At 37.3% G+C, this 24,514-nt stretch overlaps 1 protein-coding gene across 1 annotated transcript in view; it reads right to left on the minus strand.

Moving 5' to 3' along the window:
• Positions 1–24,514, minus strand: part of LOC114653461 (inactive ubiquitin thioesterase OTULINL-like) — an 84,388-nt gene that overhangs the window by 37,057 nt on the left and 22,817 nt on the right. The window contains exon 2 of the mRNA XM_028803801.2: positions 1,797–1,953. Coding sequence (XP_028659634.1) covers positions 1,797–1,953 — 157 coding nt within the window. The remainder of the gene's footprint in view (positions 1–1,796; positions 1,954–24,514) is intronic.

Genomic DNA, 24,514 nt, shown 5'->3' on the forward strand with positions numbered 1-24,514 from the left:
AAACAGTCACCGATGTACATAGGCACTGTTCAAGCAGATGTAGAGAGATTATTTTATAATATTCCAGATGTATCTAGAGCTTGCTTCGCACAGCATGTTGAAGTTGGTACCTAATCATGCCCATTTGGCTGCATTGTACACTATCCATGAGAGCCTTCCCTTGTAACCCATGAGACTTTAATCAATACTTATGTCATGATCAGGAATATACACCTGCTGCATATTTTCAATAATAGCTAGATACACATCCCACAGCTTTTACAGTTTCAGTGATAGGTGATTGGCTTTACCGAGGTTATTAGTGAAATGCAAGTATTTCATAATGAGTGAAAAATGACACACACTCATAACGTTGTCTGCAACAATGGGTCTGGTTTGTGGGGAAGTACCATCTCTGGACTGGTTTTCAGGAAACTGAGCAAAACTCAAATGTCAACTGCAGTAACAGTCTGGCAGTGACTGTGAAAGGTAAATGATTTTCTGTGGATTTTTGACACTGCTCAGTATAGAGGTTTGTTTCAAGAACTATTTTCTCCACCAGATTATCTTCAAAAAATTGTAAATAGTGCAGATAATCATGATGAACAGACACCTTTAGATCAAGGTTTCCACAAATTAGCAAAAAAGAGGTGAAGAATTGTTAGCAGGAGAGTGAAGCTGACAACAAACACGAACATCACCAAAACTTGGCAGGTTGGAATCTACTGAATAGGTGTAATTTTCACTGTCTGGGTCAATATCTGATGATTAGTTCACACTGTCGTTGATATTGTTTGATTTGAGCAATGGTTCAGCTTCAGTTAGTTCTGAAACTGGCTTAATGTCTTTTAGTTTGCCATTGAGTTTTTGGTTTCCATACCATGGTCGTGTTTTTTTGCAGCATGATGCTAATTTATCCACTAGATAGCAGCAGAATTCTGTCCCAAGCATAATTTGGGCTTAACACTATAAAGCGGATCATTACACATCACTCTGAATCTGAGTTGGTCTTAACTGTAATTGCATGAAATTCTGAGCCTGAGTCAGGTTAATGCCAAGGAAATTAAAAGAAAAAATGGTGAAAATTGTTTTTTTGATAAAAGGATTTTTTATGGAAGATTTCTTTTAATAGGAAAAAAATGGTGAGAGGAAAGTTCAAAATACATACTTTTACATTTTCTTGCAAAAGTACTTCCAGTTTTGTGTCAAGGCAAGAAGTTTAAAGATATTACCAGAAGATATGTGAGCAAGCCAAATGACAAGCTGACTGAAATAAGGCACATGAATATACTATCACTATCCGATGTGAGAATGTCTGTGACTGTGCAACTAACCCTAACACCCAATTGTCCTCATAGTCATTCTAAGTATACTTTCTGGTATCCACTGGTTGGAGCAGAGCTACATGTTGGTGACTCACAATCACAGTCTCAATTATTCTAAGAACAAATATAGCGTTTCAGTCAACTTTATGCTGTGTCTACATGCTTCTATTTCAGTGTAGTTGTGATTTGATTGTGCTAACTAATTAGAGAATGACTGAGCTATGATTATTACATGTATCCCCAACAACTGTGGAATGCCAGAAGGTATACTTGGAACGACCATGAAGGTGTTTACGTGTTGCTTTTTAGTGTTTTTGTTATTTGATTGCACTATCTGCAGTGAGAATTGTGATTGTGAGTCAACAACAGCCAGCCTCACTTCACACAATTTTCTTTTCCTTACATACAACATAATGTATTTATAAGCTAAAAACACTATTACACTGTTGCAAATCTTCTGTCTTCAGATTCCTGATAACAGTCTTAACTTACTTTCTTATTAATCGGGCAATGTAAATGTATGGCCCCTTGATGAACCATAACCCAAGCAGGAAACTACAAGCAGATTTTAACTTTTCTGTCAGTGTTCTCCATATGAAGCCAGTATTCTGAGAGAAGGAGTGCAGAGTGGTCTGAAATGGACGCCTTTCTGGAAAGGAAACAGAACAATGCACAAAATAAGAGTTAGCTTTACAAAAAAACATATCCAACGAGGCCCATCTTGTTTACTGCAATATTCATGAAAAGTGTTACTGTAAGTCACTAGGAGAAAGGAAAAGTACATATAAAAGTAATCCCCCTTGGAACAAATAAAGTGTATTCTATCTATCTATCTATCTATCTATCTATCTATCTATCTATCTATCTATCTATCTATCTATCTATCTATCTATCTATCTATCTATCTATCTATCATTAGAAATGAATTAATCTGATCACGTAATTATCATAATATATACAGTATATCTATATATATAAAATCCCTATGTGCGTCCAGGTGTCCGTGTGTGGGTGTCTTCTGGTGAAGTGCGCATGCGCGGGGCACGGTGCTATGCGCGATATTACTGTCAGAGAAAGTTAGAGGCGTTTTACGGAAATACAAACCAGTATTACTGCGAGAGGAAATTAAAGGTACACAATACAGTGACGCATATTACAGCCACATACAAGCCAGTATTACTGTCAGAGGAGATTAAAGGCATATTACCGACGCGCACGCCTGTATTACCGCCAGAGAAAATTAAAGGTATATTACAGACGTACGGACGTATATTACAGACGTACAAGCCAGTGGACGTACAAGACGGTATCCTTCAATAAGGGCGCGCACAGGCATCCTTCAATAAGGGCGCGCACAAAAAGGTGAGCCTCAAAAGGACGACCTCAATTGGGCGCAGCGAATAAAGGCGCGCGTAAATAAAGATCTGCACCTGTTGCTCTTCACATATTCCAGAGCCATTTGAACTAAATTATCTACGCGCCCTTATTGAATAGAGCCGTACAAGACAGTATTACTGTCACAGAAAATTAAAGACACACAATACACGGCGGCAGCCCACGAAGAACAGTCAGCTCAGCAAGTAAACATCAACAAAAAAAGGCTGAAAGAAAGACAAATACGACCAACAAAAAGAATGAGGTCAAAGTCCCTTGCCATTTAATATAGACTGTTCCTACTAATATTTATGTACTACTGTTCTAGCGCCCGTTATTTTAACGGGCTAAATGACTAGTATATATATATATATATATATATATATATATATATATATATATATATCTATATATATATTAAACAAAGGACAATAATAAACAAAATAAAACATAAAATTATGACAGTATAAAGATTTTTTGTGGTCTTCATTGTCGATAACAATGTGAAATTACACATTTTTTTAAGCTCATGCCAAATTAGATTACTTTTCTTGAGATTTTCAGTTTTATCCTTCATTTATGAAATCTTAGCTAGTTGGAGGCAGTCAGTGGTGCGTTCCAGTGAAGCCTAATGTGACACACTAATGACTTAGACCAACTAGTCTGTGATTGGCTAGGATGAAATCAAACATGTTTGATTTTCTCTTTGGTCGTAAAGGGCAGAGATTGCTGTTGAACTAGCTGCAGCTGTTAACACTTCGTAAAGTACTGGCTTCATCAGGCAGCATGCTCGGCCGATAAATGTGATCAGTGCTCTGTCGATAAATGTGATATGAGCTGTGATTCATGTAATTTGACATGGTGCAGTGACAAGGTCGTCAACTGCAGTTGGCAAATCTAACATAGCCCACAACAAAAGTTGCGTAATGTGATATTCTCTCCTATAGAAAAAGACACATGACTTATGAATTCTGATGTTTCAGTTCTTGTGGTAAAGATGGATAAATTGCTTAGCTAGTTATTATTTCCTTTCAGTTACAGTGACACCAATACCATAATACATTTTTTATCTTAATGACTAAGTTACGATTACTACCTCTCAGAAACAAAATAGGTGTACATATGGTTTGATTAAAGTGAGGCTTTGTTCCTTTCATGATTGGCTTTCCCCAGAGACATGAAAGAATCTTCAGTGTGCTTTTCTTTGTTTGTTCTAGAGCTCTTCTCCTTCACCACCTTGGTTGCACCTTCTGGTTGTAAGTGGTATTGCACTTTTCTCTTTGAGGTTTTTACACACAGTGTCCTTGGTTGCTATCAAAGTTACACCTGCTGGGTCAGCTGGTGGTCAGTCAGCTCCCTTTGTTATCAAGGCTAACACTTAGCTTTTATGTACAGTCTTCCTTTATGGGGTTACTTTCTATCTTAGCAAGGTCTGAACTAACAGCACCCCTCATCCAACTCTTTTTATGGTCTTCCATTTCTCCAGTCCAGCAACAGTTACCCTTTAGAGTATAAGGGATTGCTCTACAATTAGTTACAGCAACACCCTAGCCTATGGAGTCTCTGCTCTACAGACCAGAAGTTATGGACATGGCTGAGCAATGGGCTTGATGGTAGAAGCCATGATCTAGGGTTTATAAGGATTTTTAAAAGTAAGGATAGACATCTTGTCATTGGTTTCTTGGGTTCACATAAGCCTATCCTTTTTGATTGATTACTGGAGCAAAGTTATGTCCATCAAGGCTGCCAATCATTGAGCTATAGCTCTTTGTTCAAGTTGGGGTATTTAGATGGTACTTCGAGGAGTGGATGTCACTTGGCTTGTGACTGGTCATTTTTACCAGATAAGGTGAAGAAGCTGCATTCTAAAAAGAGGCCTTGTTAGGAGGATAGAGATTCTTTTGTTACTTTGTTAAATAAAAAAAAACTGGTTTAGCAGTAAAAACAATGTTTTCAGATTTTTATTTTACTTTTTAATCTATGTCTTTCAGGTGTGCAATAGTAGAAATATAGGCTAGAAATATTATTACAATTGCAAATACAGGATTAACAAAAACTCATGGAAGGAAAATTTGCTATATAATACAAAGAGAAAAATGATGGGACAAAAACTGTGATCTGTTTATTCTGAAAACAGGAAGTATTTTGGAAAGAAAAAATATTTCTTTACACACAACCGTGTCATGCAGAACTAAACGAACACAACAGTTCTCACACTGCAACTGCATATCTTCCACTGAAGATGGCATAAGTGAGCAATCTAAAATTGTCATATTGCATACAGAATGGCATAATGATATTCTTTACCAGCACAAATTAATTTGGACGATTAGATATTTTTTTCTTTGTATTGATTCTGCTGAATAGCACCCATCTTTCTTGTTATTGATATGAAAACCACCTCACAGAAGATCTTGAATGATTTGCAAAGTCTAAAAAAAGTCTAAAAGTTAACATTAAGTGACAGTGAGTTGCTTTGAAACAGTCATAACATGGTCGTTTATCTTACTGTCAAACACTCAGAATGTGAACTGCATTTGGCATTTCTGTTTGAGCTTACTACAGACCATTTGGAAGGAAAGGTATGTTGAGGTGAGTTGTATAAGGTCAAATGTGAAGCTGTAGGAAAGATCCAAAAGAAACCATCATTACCTGAATTAAATGAGTCAAGACCCTTTGTTAGTGGTAACTCCTTTTACATCATCTCTGTGATTTCAGCAATATCCTGTTAAGGTCCTTATAGAGTTTTTAACAGTATTTTCTGTGCATTAATCTAGTCCTCGGTTAAATACACACCCTTTGCATTGAGCAGAAATATCATTGCATTCATTATCAATGAACAGCAATTAGTTACACACCTTCCATTCTTTCTCCAGTGTTGGTGGTGATCTAAACTGATATACAGTAAGTGCCCAATGGGGTCACAGTAGCAATGAACATTTTACATGTTAGACATATTCTACCAGGCAGGCTAAAACACTAAACATAAAAAATAATCTGCTGATCGGCTGCTAGAGACATTAGCTGGTGCAACATTAACAGCACCAGAGAGATTACTCAATTTAGGTTGTCCTTTAAAATGAAAACTGCAAATCAAAAAAATTTTTTTTAATACCGTTGTTGCTTGGATGAAATAAAGAAAGAGACAATAATGAATGTCTCCAGTTCATTATAGTGATACAAACGTTGGATGTTTTAGTATGTAAGTATAATAAAGGGAATAATGCTTTGAACTGAAAACAGTTTCTGGATAAATTAATTCTGTGCCTTGTAATGCTGCTATATTTTTGTGACTGCTTAAACTTTTTTTTTTAAATATAATTTTAATTATCTTTTACCACTTAGAAAACTGATTTGTTGATTCTGCACCCATCCTTAATAGTCTGATAATATCTGTGTTCATACTTTTATACACAGTTTTCTAATTCTGATGAAGAGTGCTTCAATCAAGACACTCTGACTATAGGCTGTAAAAAAGTTATACTGTACATATTATGATAATTTCAATTGTTGAGGTTTCAACATTTTTTGCACTATTTTTATTTTCTAACACCACAATTTAACTCTACAATGCACTGCCAATTTGTGCATTTATTACTGTTAGCAAGAGGTCATTGATAACAAAAAGCTGCCTCCTTTGAGATCACTAGTTCGCATGCTCTACACATTGTCCATAATTTTGGATTGTAAACAAAACTTTCACTGTGTTAATGGTTGATTGTTAAAGAGGGCTGTATGGTTACAACATTTTTAGCCAGAACTTCTGAGAGGTTTGTTTTACATGTTGGACTTTGGTACTTTGACTTGTTTGATTTTTCTAGCTTTTGACGACTACCCATTCAGAGATTTCAGAATTTGTCATTTAATTTTTTCTGGTCATGCCATTTTTAAACTGCACAGTATAGTATATGGGTAATTTGATATTATCAGCTTGCTATTTCTTTTCAAAGCCAAAGTCAAAGTAAACCTTATTGTCATCCCAACCATATACACCTATAAAGAGACAGGAAATGACAAATCTCAAGGCTCACAGAGTACATACATAGTGCAAATAAGATAAGACACTATGCAGAAACAGACAAAACTATGCAACATACTATGTAAATAAGCAATATGCCAGTCCAGTTAACTGCCACAGTTAAACATTTAGTAAAGAACCCATTTAAATGAAATTTCCACAGATCAGTTCAGTGACTGATCTTTTGACATGATAGATAAAGTGCAAATACTGGAGTAAGAGATTGTGACCTAAGATGTTAAGGTTGGATGGAAAATCATAGGAGGGCCACATTATGTTATGGAGTCTGACAGCTTGGGAGAACAAAGCTATGACAAAACATGACAGAGGCTCTGATGCTGTAGTATCTTTTTCCCAATGGCAAATGAATGACAAATTCATGAAATGGGTGATAAGGGTCTTGCACCATGCAGCAGACCTTCCAGACACAGTATTTGAGGAACATGTCTTCCAGGGGAAGCAGAGATTGTTGTTCTAGGATAATCATTCCCTTTCATCTTTTAGATTTAAATTCAGGCTCTGATATCATAAGCCAGGAAGTGTACAAAAAAGCACACAAAATCTTCTGTTAGAAAAAAATAAGAAGATATTTCCCTTTTCACAAAAAATACATGCGAAATATTTAAGGTTGAACATAAAAAGTCTGCCATCTGTCAGCCTGATTGGTAGAAAGTGAATGACTGTCGTGGAACTAGGAATGTCACAAGAAATGATAGTTTGGTCCCAAAGTCAAAAGCAAAATTACAAAAATGTTACAGTATTAGTTTTTATCATATTGGTAGTACCAAGTAAAAACTGATACTGCACCAATGCCTGACTGCAAGTAGAGGAAGTACTTGGGAACACCCACAGCAATGATGACCCTATAGACCTATAAACACATGAGAAAAACATGAGGAGAAAATGCATGTGAAACGACTCACAGCACTTATGCTAGAGATAGTACACTGCAAAACCTAACACTTAACTTTCCTGAATCTTTATAAAAATGGTTGGCAAATTTTTTTGGGATTTTAACATCTCTAGTTGTCATTTAACAGTGCGTTTTTGGATGTTCCCTTTACAATCATGGGTCAACTTCCATCACTGGCCAATTAAACTGCAGATTTTTAACACAATTGTAATCTTAACTGTGCAGTTCAAAAATTAATCCAATTGTCAATCAGAACTATGACTGACTGACTTCTAAGTCCGATTTATTTAAAGAGTTATGTGATTTAAAGATTTATACTGCATGGTCATTAGGTTCACATGTACAGAGTGCAGCAAAATTTTAACTTGCATGCCCTTTATCGACCTCTAACACGTCACAGCTCTCAGGAGCACTTATTACTTAATATAACTACTTTATTCTTGAAAGTCTGCCTTCTTTACATTAAAAGCTTTGAATCTAACATACAAAAAATGTTAGTCAATTACAAACTTTTTTTTCCTAATTATGAGACATCAACTAAAATATTGTACATAAATAAGAGAAAATAAAAAAAACGTTTTTTATTAAGAACAAGAGAAAAGTTCATTTTTAAATGTAAAATAAAGCATGCTGGATTATACCAAATTTATTTGCTAAAAAACTGAGGTTTATAAACAAACAATAGTGAATCGGTTCATGCACTTAAATTTTGGCAGCCAAACATCATTGGCTATTACATATACTAAAAGAATATATAAATATTTCACTCTAAGCATATTCCCAAGGGATGTAAGTAATTATAATATCATTGCTTTAAGCTTCTATAAACATATATTTCCCTGTTGTAGCAGTGCTTGAAGAAGATCAAACTAAGTTAAGATATGTGGCTTAAAATATTGATGATGCTTTTGAGTTTTTTCAACTCAAGACATTCACTTTCTAAAGACAATGATTAAAAAATGAATATACTGTATTTACTGTACCTACAGAAGTAGCTGAACTGAAGAAGAAGTAATGGCCTTTCCGAACTCTACAAATTAAATATAAATCCTTATTAATGAAATAAAAATGTAGGGTTTACAATTTTAACTGAGTGAAATTTCATAAATTAAAATAGCTATTTCCCTCATAGTGTTTTCCCTTTTCATGTACATGAAGTTCTGTGAAACCAAATGGCTAAGAGTCTGCTGGACACAATGACCAGGATCCATATTTCATAAATATTGTAAAGAAGGCTATGTATAAAATAATACTCTTATTTATCTGCAGTTTTAAATTCTAATTCAGCTGTCTGAAAACAGGCTAATTTCTTCTACCTAAAAAAAGCAGATGATTCATCTGATATGAATATGAATAATCATAGGGCTCTTTTAATTTTACCTATTTTAACAAAACATTTCACATTTCTCATTTCTGCACTGTGAAATTTAAAGATTGATAGAACTTTATGTTTGTAACTCTCAATTCTATTTTTGCCCTAGACAACATAAGTCATTTATCATAACAGAGATGCAACAAAGGCATGACTGCATGGCATTGTTTAAAGATCTTTCCAAGTTCTTCATCACTATTGTAATATTGTGTTTTTTTATTTATTTTAATTAAAAGCAAATAATAACCCAAACAATCAAATCAAACTTAACAAAACCAAAATTCAACTCCTAACCAAAAGAAAGAGAGGAGAGCCAGCCAACAAAGCCAATTTTTAAAAGCAGCAAGGAGAGGAAGAGTATAATTTTACCCGATATAGAAGCTAATTCTAAAATGTTATTGTTATATTAAAAATGTTTTGAACAGATCCTCTGAGTAAGAATTAGTTTTTTTCCAATTTCAAAAAGTATAGGACATCAGCTACCCACTGACTTAAAAATGGATGCAAAAACATATGTACAAGTCTGTACATGGTTTAATCCCAGACATTTTCCAAACATTAAATACTATGTATGTTTGAGAGAGTGGAAACAAGTGGTTGTCATGTTGAGGTGCAAAAAATAAGAGCTTCTCTGTCTTAACGTGCTTCCTGCATTGGTTCCATATTCTGAGTGAATGAAGGGCAAATGGATTATTACTGTGTTGGCAATAGTTTGTAATTACTTAAGCACACAGTAGGGAATATAAAGAAATACTACAAGACTTTAATTCTGCTGTAGATCAGGCTTGTGTATGTTCATCAATTTGTGTCAATGTCTTGGGGCCTCATGCATAATGCCGTGCGTAGAATTCACACTAAAACATGGCGTAAGGACAAAAGCGGAAATGTGTGTATGCACAAAAAAATCCAGATGCATAAATCTGTGCATTCGCCAACTTCCACGTTCTTCCGCTCCATAAATCCTGGGTCAGTGTGAAAAGTGACGCATGTGCACGCGCCTGCTGCTACTCCCCAAACTCCTCCTGGAATTTCGCCTCTTTGAATATGCAAATCAATATAAATAGCCCTTAAGATCAGTGTTCTGTGAAAAGGCAATGGCAAAAGCACAGGGGGAAATAAAAGAATTTCAGCTAATACCAAGTGGAGGCAAGGAAAAACATACTATTTGTTGGTTTAAACAGTGGTATAAACAACATAAGGAAGTTGATCAAGTGATATAAAGTGTCAGAGAAACTCGAAAGCTCAAGTTCACAAAGTCGTACAGTGCCCGAAATAAAAAAGAAGTTGTCAGTTATCAAAGTCGCCGTGAAAAGGAGAGTCGTAGCCCACCATCTGAGTGTCACATGAAAGCTTATTAAGATATAGAGAAAAAAAATAGGCACACAGTGGGAAAAAAAGCACAAAATGTCAACTTTAATCTCGAAATTTCCACTTTAATCACGTAGTTTATTTTGTCATTAAAGTAGAACATCATAAACTTCATCTTAAAATCGTTTAATTTACTAGTTTCTCAAATCCCATCGTAACTAAAGTAGCACGTTAAATGCTTTGTTTTGTATGTGTTCTTCTATGTGCTCTATGTGTGTTCATCACTACATGCTTCTTAAATGGGCTTTCTCTTCCTCCGACAGGACACAGAATCCATTACATTCGTGATATTACAGCTCTATGAATAATTAAAATTCTGAGATGTATACTGATATAATTTTCATGATGATAGGAGTTAAAGCATGTTATTAAACATGGGAACACAGTGATTGTTACTGCCTCATGCAAGATGCTTGCTGCGCGACCTTCGATGAAATAATTCCTGTCCTTCCTTTTCTTTCTCCAAATACCCAATCGCCACACAATCAGCTCTGTAATAGACGTTAAGCCATCTGTAAGCTTAGAACACCAATTCTTCAAAACTTTTAAGGAACATTGAAATATCTTCGTAGTACATGTTTAATTATTTTATCCATCGATCCTTCCAGTGTCGCACCAGCACCAGCAAGAATACAGTGCGAGGCAGGAACAATCCGTGAACAGAGCGCCAGCTCCTCGCTAGCACTGTAGCACCGTGTCCTTACATGTTTAATTATTAACAATATAGATTATTTAAATGAAGTTAAAGTTTTATCTGTATAATATAATAAACATTTTTTGCTGCATTTCATCTTAAAAATGATATTGTCATCATATGTAAATACACGCTTTATAAAGTGGCTCAGGTTGTGCAATATTATAACTGTATAGCAAGTTTACAGTGAGGTAATTGTACTTATAAGTACAAAGCGTTCTACAAGGAGCACTTGATGGACTGATTGAGTGCGTTTATAGTTCTTGGGATGAAACTGTTTCTGAACTGCGAGTTCAGTACAGGAAAGGCTCTGAAGTGTTTGCCGTATGAGAGCAGTTCAATAGACAGCTTGGCTGAGGCAGCATGTGCTTGCTGCTGTATACCTATAATCTCTTTCCAATCAGCTGCTGTAGAACTGTGATTCCTCACTCTGAAACAGTGATATAAATATTCCAAGTGGTGCATCCATCCATCCATCCATTTTCTAACCCGCTGAATCCGAACACAGGGTCACGGGGATCTACTGGAGCCAATCCCAGCCAACACAGGGCACAAGGCAGGAACCAATCCCGGGCAGTGTGCCAACCCACCGCAGGACACACACAAACACACCCACACACCAAGCACACACTAGGGCCAATGTAGTGCAGTGAGAGTAATATGGAAAAAGATGATCTGCTGTGGCAAACCCTAATGGAAGCAGCTGAAAGAAGAAGAAGAAAGTGCAGTGAGAGTAACAACGCTAAAGCAGCTAAGGTATTTAGAATAGTTTGACCATTCTCTGGACCATTATATTGTTACAGGTTAATTACAATCAGATGCATTAAATTAATAAACAATATGCGGTTAATTTCAGTGTATTTATAAAGCCGCGTCAGGGATGTGGATCTAAAAAAGAAAGGGAAACCACACTGGAACAGTAGCACTGCTTTGATGCTGGGTGCCGCCAGTTTGCAAAACGAAGCAGAGAACTTGCGTACGCCAAGCATTTAGCTACTGTGAAAATGTGCGTGGTTTAACGCCAAATTTAGTTTTTATACATCGCGATTTGAGCGTGGAAACGGGCTTACGCAACATTTTTGTGCGTATGCAACGTTTATACATGAAGCCCCAGGTCTTTATGGCCTTCATATCTGCAGTCGAGTAATAAAGTTGAAAGTTAGGTAGGGCCATGCCCCCTTCTGCTTTAGGGTCACCCTTTGGATGAGTGGATGTTTCAAATTCCAAATAAATGTGGTTATGATTGAATCTAATTTCTTTAAAAAATTTATACATATGGGGATTGTTTAAAAGAGAAAAAGAAGCTTGGGAAGGATGTTCATCTTAACAGTGTTGATTCTCCCTGCTAATGTGACACGGAGGGTGGATCATCTATTCACATCTTGTTTAATTTTTTCCAAACAGACAGCAAAATTTTGTTGAAAAAGACCTTTATATTTACTTGTGATATTTAGCCCTAGATATTTAAACTCATCTGTGAAGATAAATGGGAAGGAGTCCTGTCTAATATTGTGGGCTAGTGAGTTCACTGGAAAAAGTAAACTTTTATTCAAATTAATTTGAGTCCAGATCAGCTAGTGCTTTTAGAACTGCTGGCACAGAATTTAGTGGGTCAGATATATACAGTACCATATCATGTGCATATATTGATATTTCCTGTTCAAGCCCTTCTCTGAAAATCCCCTTTATCTCTGCTGAATTTCAAAAGTAAAGAGCCAATGGCCTCAGTGGCAATTGCAAAGACCAATGGTGATAGGGGGCCTCCTTGTCAAGCACCACATTCTAGTTTGAAGTAGTCTGAAATAATATTGTTAATACGAACTGAGGTTTCTGGACTAGTACAGACTAGTTTGACCCATGCACATATGTTTGGGCCAAACGCAAATTTGTTTAATGTGGTGAACAGGTAGTCCTGTTCAACCATATCGAATGCTTATTTTGCATCAAAAGATAGTAAAATCTCTGGGTTGTTAGATTTAATTAGTAAGATCTCTGGGGTATTAGATTTAATGGGTAAATAAATCCGGTTTGGTCTTGTGATATTATAGAAGGAAGCACTTTCTCAGTCCTTCTAAGAAGAACTTTGGAGAGTATCCTAACATCATTACTCAGGAGTGAGAATGAATTAAATGAATGCTTGGCAAAAAGTCTGAGGTAGAATTTTTTTGTCTTTAGCTTCAATAAACATTGCTAATATTACTGGAGCTAACTTATTTGAATTTTTTTATAAAATTCCAATGGGTAGTTATCAGAGCCGGCTGCTTTCTTACTTTGAAGTGAGTTTATAGCATCTAGTAATTCTGAGAGTGTCAGAGGTTTATCTAGTTAGTTCCACAGCAATAAGTATATCTAGCTGTAGTATCTGTAATGAGTCAAAGAAACTCATTAGATTGTGTCTTATCTTCTTTAGACTGAGTAGAATATAAGGACTTGCAGTGTGTGGGTTATATTTTTATGTGATTTTATCTCCACCTGTGTTGGTAATTGCTGTTATTGTATTGCAGACTTCCTGCTTGTGGATTTGATGGGCTAAAAATATTGTGTTTTAAACATCCAAAAAAAGGTAGAGTTATGGACAAACACATCCGGCGAAGGAGTACCTCCAGATTTGCCTTGAGATCCTTATTTTGTCTTTTACATCTACTATATTTACACAAAGGATGCTCTTTTATTTCTCAATGACTCTGCAACTAAAGATGTTCCATCTAACCTCCACCATATTGACAAAGACTATACCATTTACTAAACTATGGGAATTAAAATTCTTTTATGTTTGTGGTTTATAGTTTATGTTTTTTGTGTCAGAACTATGTCAGCATTGATGTCAACAAACACAAAAAAAGGTATCATGCTATCATTGAATTTTGAATGCTAGAGAAAAAGTCTACATAGAATCATTCTTGCCTAGACAACTTAGACCAGTCCTCTTTATATGTGACAGTCAGGAAACAGGCTGCAAAATTCCATTGTGGCAGGACATCTCCTGGAGATAACCCAAGGTCTGTCTGGCCTTCAGTATCATCAACAGAATAAGATGTTGTCACCATAGATTGAATTGTAATGGAGAACTGAAGAACAATGGTGTCTGAGATGAATTTCATTCTTCATGAACAATTAAACATTAACAAGGTTTAAAGATGTTAGGTTCTTAGAATGTTAAGTCCTGAAATTAAACATTATCACATCCATTGTTCCAAGATGAATTTCAATCTAATGAATTTAGACTCAGAGAAATTTAAGAAGCCATTTCAAAACTGCCAATAAAACTTTGATATATCACTATGACTGAGCGTCCAATCAAAATGATGCATACATGGTGATTCTTCAACACCAAAGAACATGCAAGGTCAAGGTCCTGTCAGGATCATAGGCAATATTTGGTGTAGACCACATTAATTGCATACTTCAAAAGGCCTAGTTAGTATTGTACTGATTTGCTATAGAGTTTGAGGCAGTCAATCATGGAAAAAGTACAAGAAAAGCTGTCAGTTATGCCTGTTATTCTTGACAATAATGCCCCTGATCACATTCCATGAGTTGCAAAGCCTGCTGTGTAAAACTGAATCCAAAAAGATGCCACACCCACTATATTCTTTAGAATTGGCCCTGTGTGACTACCACCTGTCTTTCAATCAGAAAGGTTATCTCTGAGAGAAGTACTATGACACTGATGAAGACTGGTTGCACAAGCAAGACAAAACACTTAATTTGGGCAGCATAGGGAAGCTTCATGAATGTTATATTGTACTAGTATTAGATTAGGTATATAAGTGTTCATCGGTATTCTGTAAAAAACTGTTTTCCAGGTGTTAATTAGTCAGACTCAAAAGAAGTTATAGATTTATAAAATCCTTCTATGTTATGAAATTCTTACCTTTGCTCTGTATTGGCTGATTATTTCACTTGTGTTTGTATATAACATCATTTAATAAAAATTATGAGGACACAGTATATTACTAGTTATTTCCTGTCTAGTTTTAATATTCATAATAACATAAAAAGTTGCATTTTCAAGTCCCAGATAAACAGACTAAAATCTGTTATTTGAAATCTGTTTATTTGTAGAAGGAACTCAAAAGTGCCTGGTTGGAGGATCATTAAGCACTCATGCCAACATACCAAGCATATTAACACTAGAATTACCAAAGCCTACAAAAAAACTCGTAAATCCAGCCCACCTTAAATCCCTTCGCACCTCTCCATCCGTACGTATTGTGATCATGACTGAGAGAATAAAAATTAAAAAAAAAAAAACGCTAACTTTTACAAGTACTATAAATGTACACCGGCTATTACAGACGCAAACCAAATGTATGTGTTTATTGTATAATATTAACAATAAGAGCAGCTCACTGCTCAAAATGGTAAATATACGAGGCAGTCAGGATCGAACCGGGGGACTGTTGATTACAAGTCAGCAATTCTTAGTGCTGCGCCACGGAAACTGTTGTAGCATCCTTGAACCTTTTGTGAAAGTGTTTATTTTATCTTTGGACTTCACGCTTCACACATTATATAGTTTATGCCTACATTTTGTCATTTATTACTAAAACTAGCAAAATACCCGCGCTTCGCAGTGGTGAAATACTGGCTGAATATTTTAATTAAGAAAAAAGTAAACATTTTTAAACTGAGGGAAAATATACAAATAATTATTTGTTAAGGATCTCTTTGTATACGACGTTGTCAGTTCGTCCCTCCGGTTGTAATATGACCAAGCTGTGCGCTGAGCTTACTCTTGAGCATGCAACATACAGTTGGCCATGTGAAAAGCAATCCTGCCTCAAATCAATGCCAACCTTTTGTAGTGTTTGTCCTTGAGACTTAATAATTGTCATTGCAAAGCAGAGTCTTACTGGAAATTGAACATGTTTGAATTGAAATGGGAGATTAGATGGTATAACAGGGATGCGAGGAATAAAAACTGTGTCACCTGAGGCACTGCCAGTAAAAATAGTTGCTTCAATCAGGTTGTTTTGTAGAGATGTGACCTGAAGTCTCATGCCGTTACAAAGTTTTGGTGGCTGTAAGTTTCTCAGTAACATTATTGGTGCCCCAACCTTCAAAATGAGATTATGCTCAGGAGTGCCTGGAGGATTTAGAGTGTTGAGAAACTCTATCGGATAATGTACCGCGTCTTCTACTTCTACAACTGAATCAACAGATTGATATGTTTTTGGTTGTGAAGGTAGTTCTTGAAGTAAAATGTAGTTTATAGTCGTAGTCATGTCATTTTTTGGTGTCAGGATGGCTCTCTCTCTTAACCATGACACGTCATTTTGGTGGAGATTTCGTAGATCGGGGTAAACATTTTGAAGAAGGCTTTGTAAGGTATTCATGATGAGACAGAGATTTGTAGGAATATTTATTTTACGATTTTCTTGTATGAAGGTGCCATCACCTATACTCATCAGAAGAGCAGAGAACTCCTCGGCTTTTTTGTCGCCTTTCAAATGAACTCTCATGTTTATTTTTAAAGTAACAACATTGATTTGTGGCCATAGGTATGAAGATTTCAGAGATGCTTTAACTTCATCAGCGCGTGTTCCTCTGGGCACGACTGGTAGGGTTTGGCGGAAGTCTCCAGCCAGTAACACTGTCAAGCCTCCCATAAGTTTGTTGGTGTTTCAGATGTCTTGGAGGGTCCTGTCTAAAGCCTCAATACCTGCTCTGTGTGCCATAGTGCATTCATCCCAGACAATAAGCTGACAATGTCGCAGCACTTCAGCCATGTTGCTCTGCTTTGATATGTTACACATGGGGGATTCAGTATGCTTGAGGTTCAGAGGCAGCTTGAAAGCTGAATGAGCAGTTCTGCCACCCTCTAGAAGAGTTGCAGCAATGCCAGAAGAAGCCACAGCTATGGCAATGTTATGTTTTGCTCGGATTTTTGCAAGGATAAGGTTTATTAGGAATGTCTTACCAGTTCCTCCTGGAGCATCAAGGAAAAACAACGTGCCAGTGGCTGACGCAACGCTGCTCATGATTTGGTCATAAACTGACTTTTGGTCACTATTTAGCAAACGCTCGTTATTTGTGACTATATTGGCCAATTGCGAGGTGTTGTAAGATGTCTCTTTCAAGTACTCGGGATTTGACGTAAGTTGTGCCAGTTCTGTTAAAGGTGAAGGCAAACCGTAATGATGAAGAGATTGACCTCCAATACCAATTACGTAGTTTTCAAGCAACTGTAGACAGTTGTTATAGATCAAATTTAACCACTGGTGGACTTCTGTTCGTATATGATCTTTTTCAGTCTGTCTCCTAATATCTTCTGCTATGCTGTCTTTATGTTTTTCCCATAGGTTTAAAGGGTTTTCCATTTGGCAGAACACCAACATGACAGCAAACAGTTCACGGATCTTTTGAGGTGACCGAGACAGAGCAGCTTCCTGTAGAGTCTCGTCCCAGTTGATATCGTCATGTAATAAACCGAGTGCCCTGCAGGCTGACTTATAGGTCAGATGTAGGACACCATCAACTGTTCTGAGAGATTTGAAAGATGTGGGACCTGTGATTTTGTTGAGCAGCAGTCAAAGATGGTAGCATTCAGAGTTATTCGGGTGTACAGTGTAGACCCGTCCCAGTACATTATCCTTTTTCACTCCCGAATGTCCTGGTACAGGGTTGCCCTGTTTCCTTCAACGAAACATGTTGTTTGCCCACACATAATATGATGGAATTTCATTATAATGAAGTTGTTTTGCAAAATCATCGTGTTTACAAAGGCCAAAGAACGCTAAAAGGGTGGTTTGTGGTGGATTGTGTACTCTATCGGCAACGTTGGCTTCTGTGAAATAAATTCTTTGTCCGTTCTCAAGATGCACAGCAAGATGAACGACCGGAGGGAAACGTTCATGAATGGGAAAACAGAAAATGCACCAGGCTGCTTCAGAGCTACTAATGTAACGACCAGCTTCGTATCGAGATACTTCGTCATTTTAATTTTGTATTGTAAATACTGCCTGGTCACTTCCCTTGTTAACATACTTGCAGATGTATTTGATTAATTTTACTGAAGTGCAAAATTATACATTGATGTGAGCATTGAAGAAGCGGGACAGCACAGGACTATAAGGGACCACCCATCTGTTGTCGATATCTACTCCTTTGATGTTAATTGTATGACCTCCATCAGCAGGTGCGCGCCGGTGGTACTGAGGGTAACCATCCTCTCCAGTCTGAGTTTCTGAGATGAACGGATGCGGGTACTTCTTAGAGCATATTATGTTGATCATGCAGGGTGAGTTGATATTATGAGGTCCACATGGGCCGTGAATCATGGTGGATTTTACTATTTTGTGTAGGGCAGGGTCAGTCTGTGGATCAGGAATTTCCGCACGGATGACTTGATCGATGAGAGCTGGTTTAATCCTATCTTTTAGCCACAATAGAATGTGTGCATGGGGAATACCTCGCTTTTGCCACTCTATGGTGTACATGTAGCAATTTGTACAGCCGAAAATGTTACTCTTCGTGAGCAAGTCTATCATTTTGCAAATCTTGAGATGAAATACACGACTGATAAGGTTGTGGCGATCGTGAGGTTTTTGACGTGGAAGGAAAAATTCAGTGATTTCAGGCCATTGAAGATTGCAAGTAAATGTGATGAATAAGTCAGGGCGGCCATAATGACGTACGTATGTCATTGCGTCTTGTGTACGCTCGTGCATATAGCAAGGTCCTCCAGTGAAGGAAGATGGTAATATCACAGCTTGACCAAGTTCTATTAAATCAATGTCGTTTTTGTCAATAGCATCTTTTAAGTGAACATAATTTTCAGCTCGTAGTTTTTTCTGATTTAGTCTGATATAATTTAGTCTTTCGGATTCAATTTTTGCGTACATATCAACTAAAAACTGATTTAATAAAGTTTGGAAGAAAAGGATAGTATTATCATGATGTTGTCTGATCATAAGCCTGTATGAATAGAAGTTTGCTGCAGAGACGGTTTTGTTCATAGGTAACTTACTGGTAGCATGAACTTGAGGTATAGACACAGAATAGAGGATATTGAAGTGCATCATAGGATCTGTGGGTTTCCTTAATGCGTTGTAGTTTATTGTCTCTGGTTTTCAAGACAATATCTCTATTGTTGAACGTTTGCCCAACGATGACAACACTGTGGGTTTATTAAATCTGCCTTTGTGTGCATGTAATGGTTTTTTGTCTGCGTGAATGACAACTTTGAAGTCTTTGTCATCATCTGAAATACTGTCCATTGTGGAGTGGAAGTCCTGGATGTAAGTGTTACACTCATGGAGCATTTTTTGTAATTGCTTGACCAGGGGTATGTTAAGTCCAGAAAAATTAGCGCAGCGGATTTGTGCTTCCTTTTCATCGTCCCCGACGAAATAAATTTGCAAAAATTTGTGTTCCTCACTCGGCATAGGTAAAAGACTGCCAATCAAGTGATACACTTGTCCCTGCACTTTAAATGAAGGCATAAAATTTCCCTCAACGATTTGTTTAGCACCAAATGACGTCATCTGAAATGCGCTGTTGTACTTTCGAATATTGTTCAAGAAATGCTCACTTTGAGGATGTTCGCCATTTAACAGGCCCTCAAGAAGGTCAGGAAGCTTACGTAAAGGAGTGAGAGAGACTTTACCACCGTTACAGCACAAACCAGGAGACTCGCATTTCCACTTCTGAGCTTGACAATAGTCACAGTGAACATCCATGGATCCAATGTGTACTGTTTTGTCAGACTCATAATGTATGTTTGGGTCGTACGCAAATCCACAATTGGCTTTTTTGATCCAAACCTGTTGTTTTTGTATGAGCCGCTTTTCATTATTGGGATCGTATCTAGAAACAGAAGCTCTATTAACTTGTGGATTTGCCTCCGTGTATTTAGCGACAGCGTCCCTATTAACTTGTGGATGTGCTTGCAAGTATTTAGCGACAGCGTCCCTATTAACTTGTGGATGTGCTTGCGAGTATTTAGCGACAGCGTCCCTATTAAGTTGTGGATGTGCTTGCGTGTATTTAGCCACAGTGTCCCTATTAACTTGTGGATGTGCTTGCGAGTATTTAGCGACAGCGTCCCTATGAAGTTGTGGATGTGCTTGCGAGTATTTAGCCATAGCGTCCCTATGAACTTGTGGATTTGCTTGCGAGTATTTAGCCACAGCGTCCCTATGAACTTGTGGATTTGCTTGCGAGTATTTAGCCACAGCGTCCCTATGAACTTGTGGATTTGCTTCTGAGTATTTAGCCACAGCGTCCCTATGAACTTGTGGATTTGCTTCTGAGTATTTAGCCACAGCCTGTTTATTAACTTGTGGATTTTTGTGCGAGTATTTGGCGGCAGTTGCACAAAGTTGCTTCCGTTTAGCTGCATCAGAAAATCTACCACGACGTCTGATACGCCTCCTTTTTACTGTGTTCTCACAGCTTGGATTGCTGCTGTCATAATCGGCTCGAGCTGGATTTGTGTTGAACTGACATTCGGTATGTGTCAATCGATATAAGCATACAACTGGCTTCATCAATAACTTCGCATCTTTTGAGAGTTGAAATATTCATAAACATCAAAGTGTCCACTACTCAAATCGTTACCTGTGAATCTAAGATGTTTAAGAGACATTGACGGTTCTCCAAAGGTGTAAAATATTTGGCCCTTTTAGTACACTTGAAAGCGACAACCAAACAATTCAGCGGCAGCCATCAACTCACATGCAGAACCATAGGTGAAGGGCTTAAGCATTTCAGTCTTATAGTGCTCCTGTGTACTATAATTATCTCCTCATCAGTCCACACTTTGAACCTGTCCCAGTCACTTAATACATAAGACACAATGTCCCTGCGGATATCAAAAGTGAGCCTGATATGTCCGTGCAATATGTAACACAGAGAATGGAAAAGGCAGGCGCCATCTCGGGCATGGACACCACTCGGTAAGTGATAGTTCTTTGATTGATTGATGGTGATCACCTCCATAGACATGTTAATAGGGGTACAGTTGGAAGAATAAACGGAATGGGTACCTGAACAGTAAACTAAGTGTAAAATACCTACACAATAACTATAACAATCTTAACAAATGAACAATAAAACAGTGGAGAACCCGTGGATTAAATAAAACCTACACAATAACTATAACAATCTTAACAAATGAACAATAAAACAGCGGAGAACCCGTGGATTAAATAAAACCTACACAATAACTATAACAATCTTAACAAATGAACAATAAAACAGCGGAGAACCCGTGGATTAAATAAAACCTACACAATAACTATAACAATCGTAATAGATGAACAATAAAACAGGGGACAACCCGTGGATTAAATAAAAAGGCTGCTTCCTTGACGAAGCAAGGAAAAAGGATGGCCTTATATGTCGTTTGTTTATAAAACAGTGTTTAAGGTGTGAAAAGGCTGCTTCCTTGGCAAGCAAGAAAAGGATTGAACACACCGCAGCAAAGAACAGCCTTATATGGGCAAGCTAGTCAATTATGTGGGAGGCGTGCAGATTTTCGCAGCAGCCGCACTTATGAATATGCTAAGCTATGGCGTATTTGGCGGCACCTGCACGAAGTTCCTTAAAACAACAGCAGAGAAGCCGCGGATTAAATAAAGGAAATGGTTACCTGAACAGTAAACTAAGTGTAAAATACCTACACAATAACTATAACAATCTTAACAAATGAACAATAAAACAGCGGAGAACCCGTGGATTAAATAAAACCTACACAATAACTATAACAATCGTAATAAATGAACAATAAAACAGGGGACAACCCATGGATTAAATAAAAAGTCTGCTTCCTTGACGAAGCAAGGAAAAAGGACGGCCTTATATGTCGTTCGTTAATAAAACAGTGTTTAAGGTGTGAAAAGGCTGCTTCCTTGGCGAAGCAAGGAAAGGATTCAACACACCGCAGCGAAGAACGGCCTTATATGGGCAGGCAGTCAATTACGTGGGAGAAGTCCTGATGCAAGACGCAACTGCCTCACACGGCGACCGAGCTGCCCGCTATGGCCGTATACAGTATACGAAAGTAGGTTCCAGTTATGACCGTTACGCGTAGAATTTCGAAATGAAACCTGCCTAACTTTTGTAAGTAAGCTGTAAGGAATGAACCTGCCAAATTTCAGCCTTCCACCTACACGGGAAGTTGGACAATTAGTGATGAGTGAGTCAGTCAGTCAGTCAGTGAGTGAGTCAGTGAGGGCTTTGCCTTTTATTAGTATAGATATGAAAAACATTTCTGTTTTAACAATGTGTTTACACAGATTATTGTAGAAATGGAACACACATAAAATGCATGTGTTCCAAATAACGATCTATCATTTCCACTCTAAAACTGCAGCACTTCACTCCCAGATAATGACGGCTGGAACTGGGAGAACTTTGTGCACGTTCTGCGGCAGTGGGGGGATGGAATAGTTGGCTGCTTGCTGCTTGTCTTAATCGGCACATTTACAAGACAAAAGACACTGACGGAGAGGTGCTAAGGGATTTAAAGTGGGCAAGATTGAGTTTTTTCGTAGGCTTTGGTAATTCTACTGTTAAAGTCATACAGTATATCCCTGATATGATGGGTAAATATAATATTCAGGTATACACAATTTTACGACACTGATCCTAAAAGCAGAAGCTTTCATTACTTATACCACAGTCGCTGCTAAAAAGCAAATAAAATTCAGATAAGTAAATAGACTGCATTTCTACAATACATTTCTTTAATTGACAAAACAGCCATTGCTACTCTAAACCTGCTTAAGTCTCGAAATCTCTTTCAAGATTTTAATGAAAAAGACGATCAAATTCATTTAAGTTGTCATTTAAGCGCCTGACACAGATATAGGTGATTTTATGTAAATGCACCTAAAAATGACTTAACTCATAAAAACAAATCCAAAATTTTGGTAATTAGTTGGTTTAATTTTACTTTATATCTTTTTTGTCTAATGTGTTGGTAGCTTTCTTCAGCCTATTCATGCTTCTTTATGTCTTATTTATAAACAGTGCATAAGGGATGAATCCCCTCTTGTAATTTTGCTGTTAAGAGACATTCCATTACATAAATGAGCAAAAGTATATCACAGGCAGTTTAAATTTATGGTAGCTGGCAATCCCTTAAAAGAAATACCAACTTGCTGGAGCATTTTCAAAATAATACAAATAATTCACAACTTTCTCTAACCCACATTTCCTCTGCAGAGTAGTTAAAAACAGTGTAACTGTAATGGACAAGAAAACTGCCCTTCTGGTAAAACAGCTAAGTTAATGACCACATCAGATTCCTAAATCATTTTTAATAAGCATTTCAATATATAGATAATTATAAATAAATACTAGGGGGCTCTGACCCCTGCTCGCTTCGCTCACCCACCCCTGGGATTGCTTTACCGAACATACAATTTAAAGAGATTGTTATTTTCATGGGAATTGTTACATATGCATTTTTTTCACTTTTACTTTAAAACTTTTGTAAAAACAATACTTGTCCTGTATTTCCGGCCCCGGGCGTGGTTAAATCTTTCTTGCAAGATGTATAATGCTGCTCGCGTTGTGAAGGGGGGGCAGCTGAATGCACGCTAAGGAGATGCCATTGGATCAGCTGCTGTCTTTCTGCTGCTGCTGCTGGCGAGCTGCGTGTTCTGTTTGTTGCTTTGCGTGTCGATCATTTAAAAACCTGTACAGCAGCTGTCCTTTTGCCACTTTGTGTCTCTGCCACTCACGTTGGGGGGGGGGGAGGGGGGGGGATGAATGCACACTAAGGATAAGCGGTCGGATCATCTGCTGGCTTCTGCTGGCGAGCTCTGTGTTCTGCTTGTCGCTTGTCATTATTTTAAGAGTTGGGAGCACATGAAGTGTGTCTGCCAAAAGCATTCCAACAGCTGCTAGGTTAGATATCTGTGAACTTGTTTTAAATATTGTCTCACGTGACGGTAAAGTATCTCTCGCGGGATATCAAATTGTCTTCTGAGAAGATCACGTCTCGTCTCCCTAGTCTCCCTCCCAAGATTTTTTTTTATAATAGAGAGACATCTCAAGCATTAGTCATTTTTATTTTGGAATTTATCCACTGCTTTGTAATTTCAATATTATCACAATTTATTCAATAAAATAAAATTACACCTTTTATTGGCTGGCTAACTAAAAAGATTACAATATGCAAGCTTTCGAGGCAACTCAGGCCCCTTCTTCAGTCAAAATAATAACAATTCTCTAGGACAGGGATCTCAAACTCCTGGCCTGCGAGTCATTTCCGGGCCCCGTCCCCTTCCCACCGGCCTGTACACGGCCACGAACAGTATATTTATTTAACTATTTTCGCCTACTTCCTTCGTTTACTCGTTTAAGTCCAAACTAGTTTAAAAATAATCATTTTAAATTAAAAAATTATTTCAAATTAACGTAAATCTTTTAGTTCTGTCATTTGGTGCAAATGTGCAGTTTTTGGTTGTCAATAAAAAAGATATCTCCAAATCAAAAAGAAAGGTGGATGCTGAAC

The sequence above is a fragment of the Erpetoichthys calabaricus genome, chromosome 6 (genome assembly GCF_900747795.2).
Source record: "Erpetoichthys calabaricus chromosome 6, fErpCal1.3, whole genome shotgun sequence".
Taxonomy (NCBI): Eukaryota; Metazoa; Chordata; class Cladistia; order Polypteriformes; family Polypteridae; genus Erpetoichthys; species Erpetoichthys calabaricus.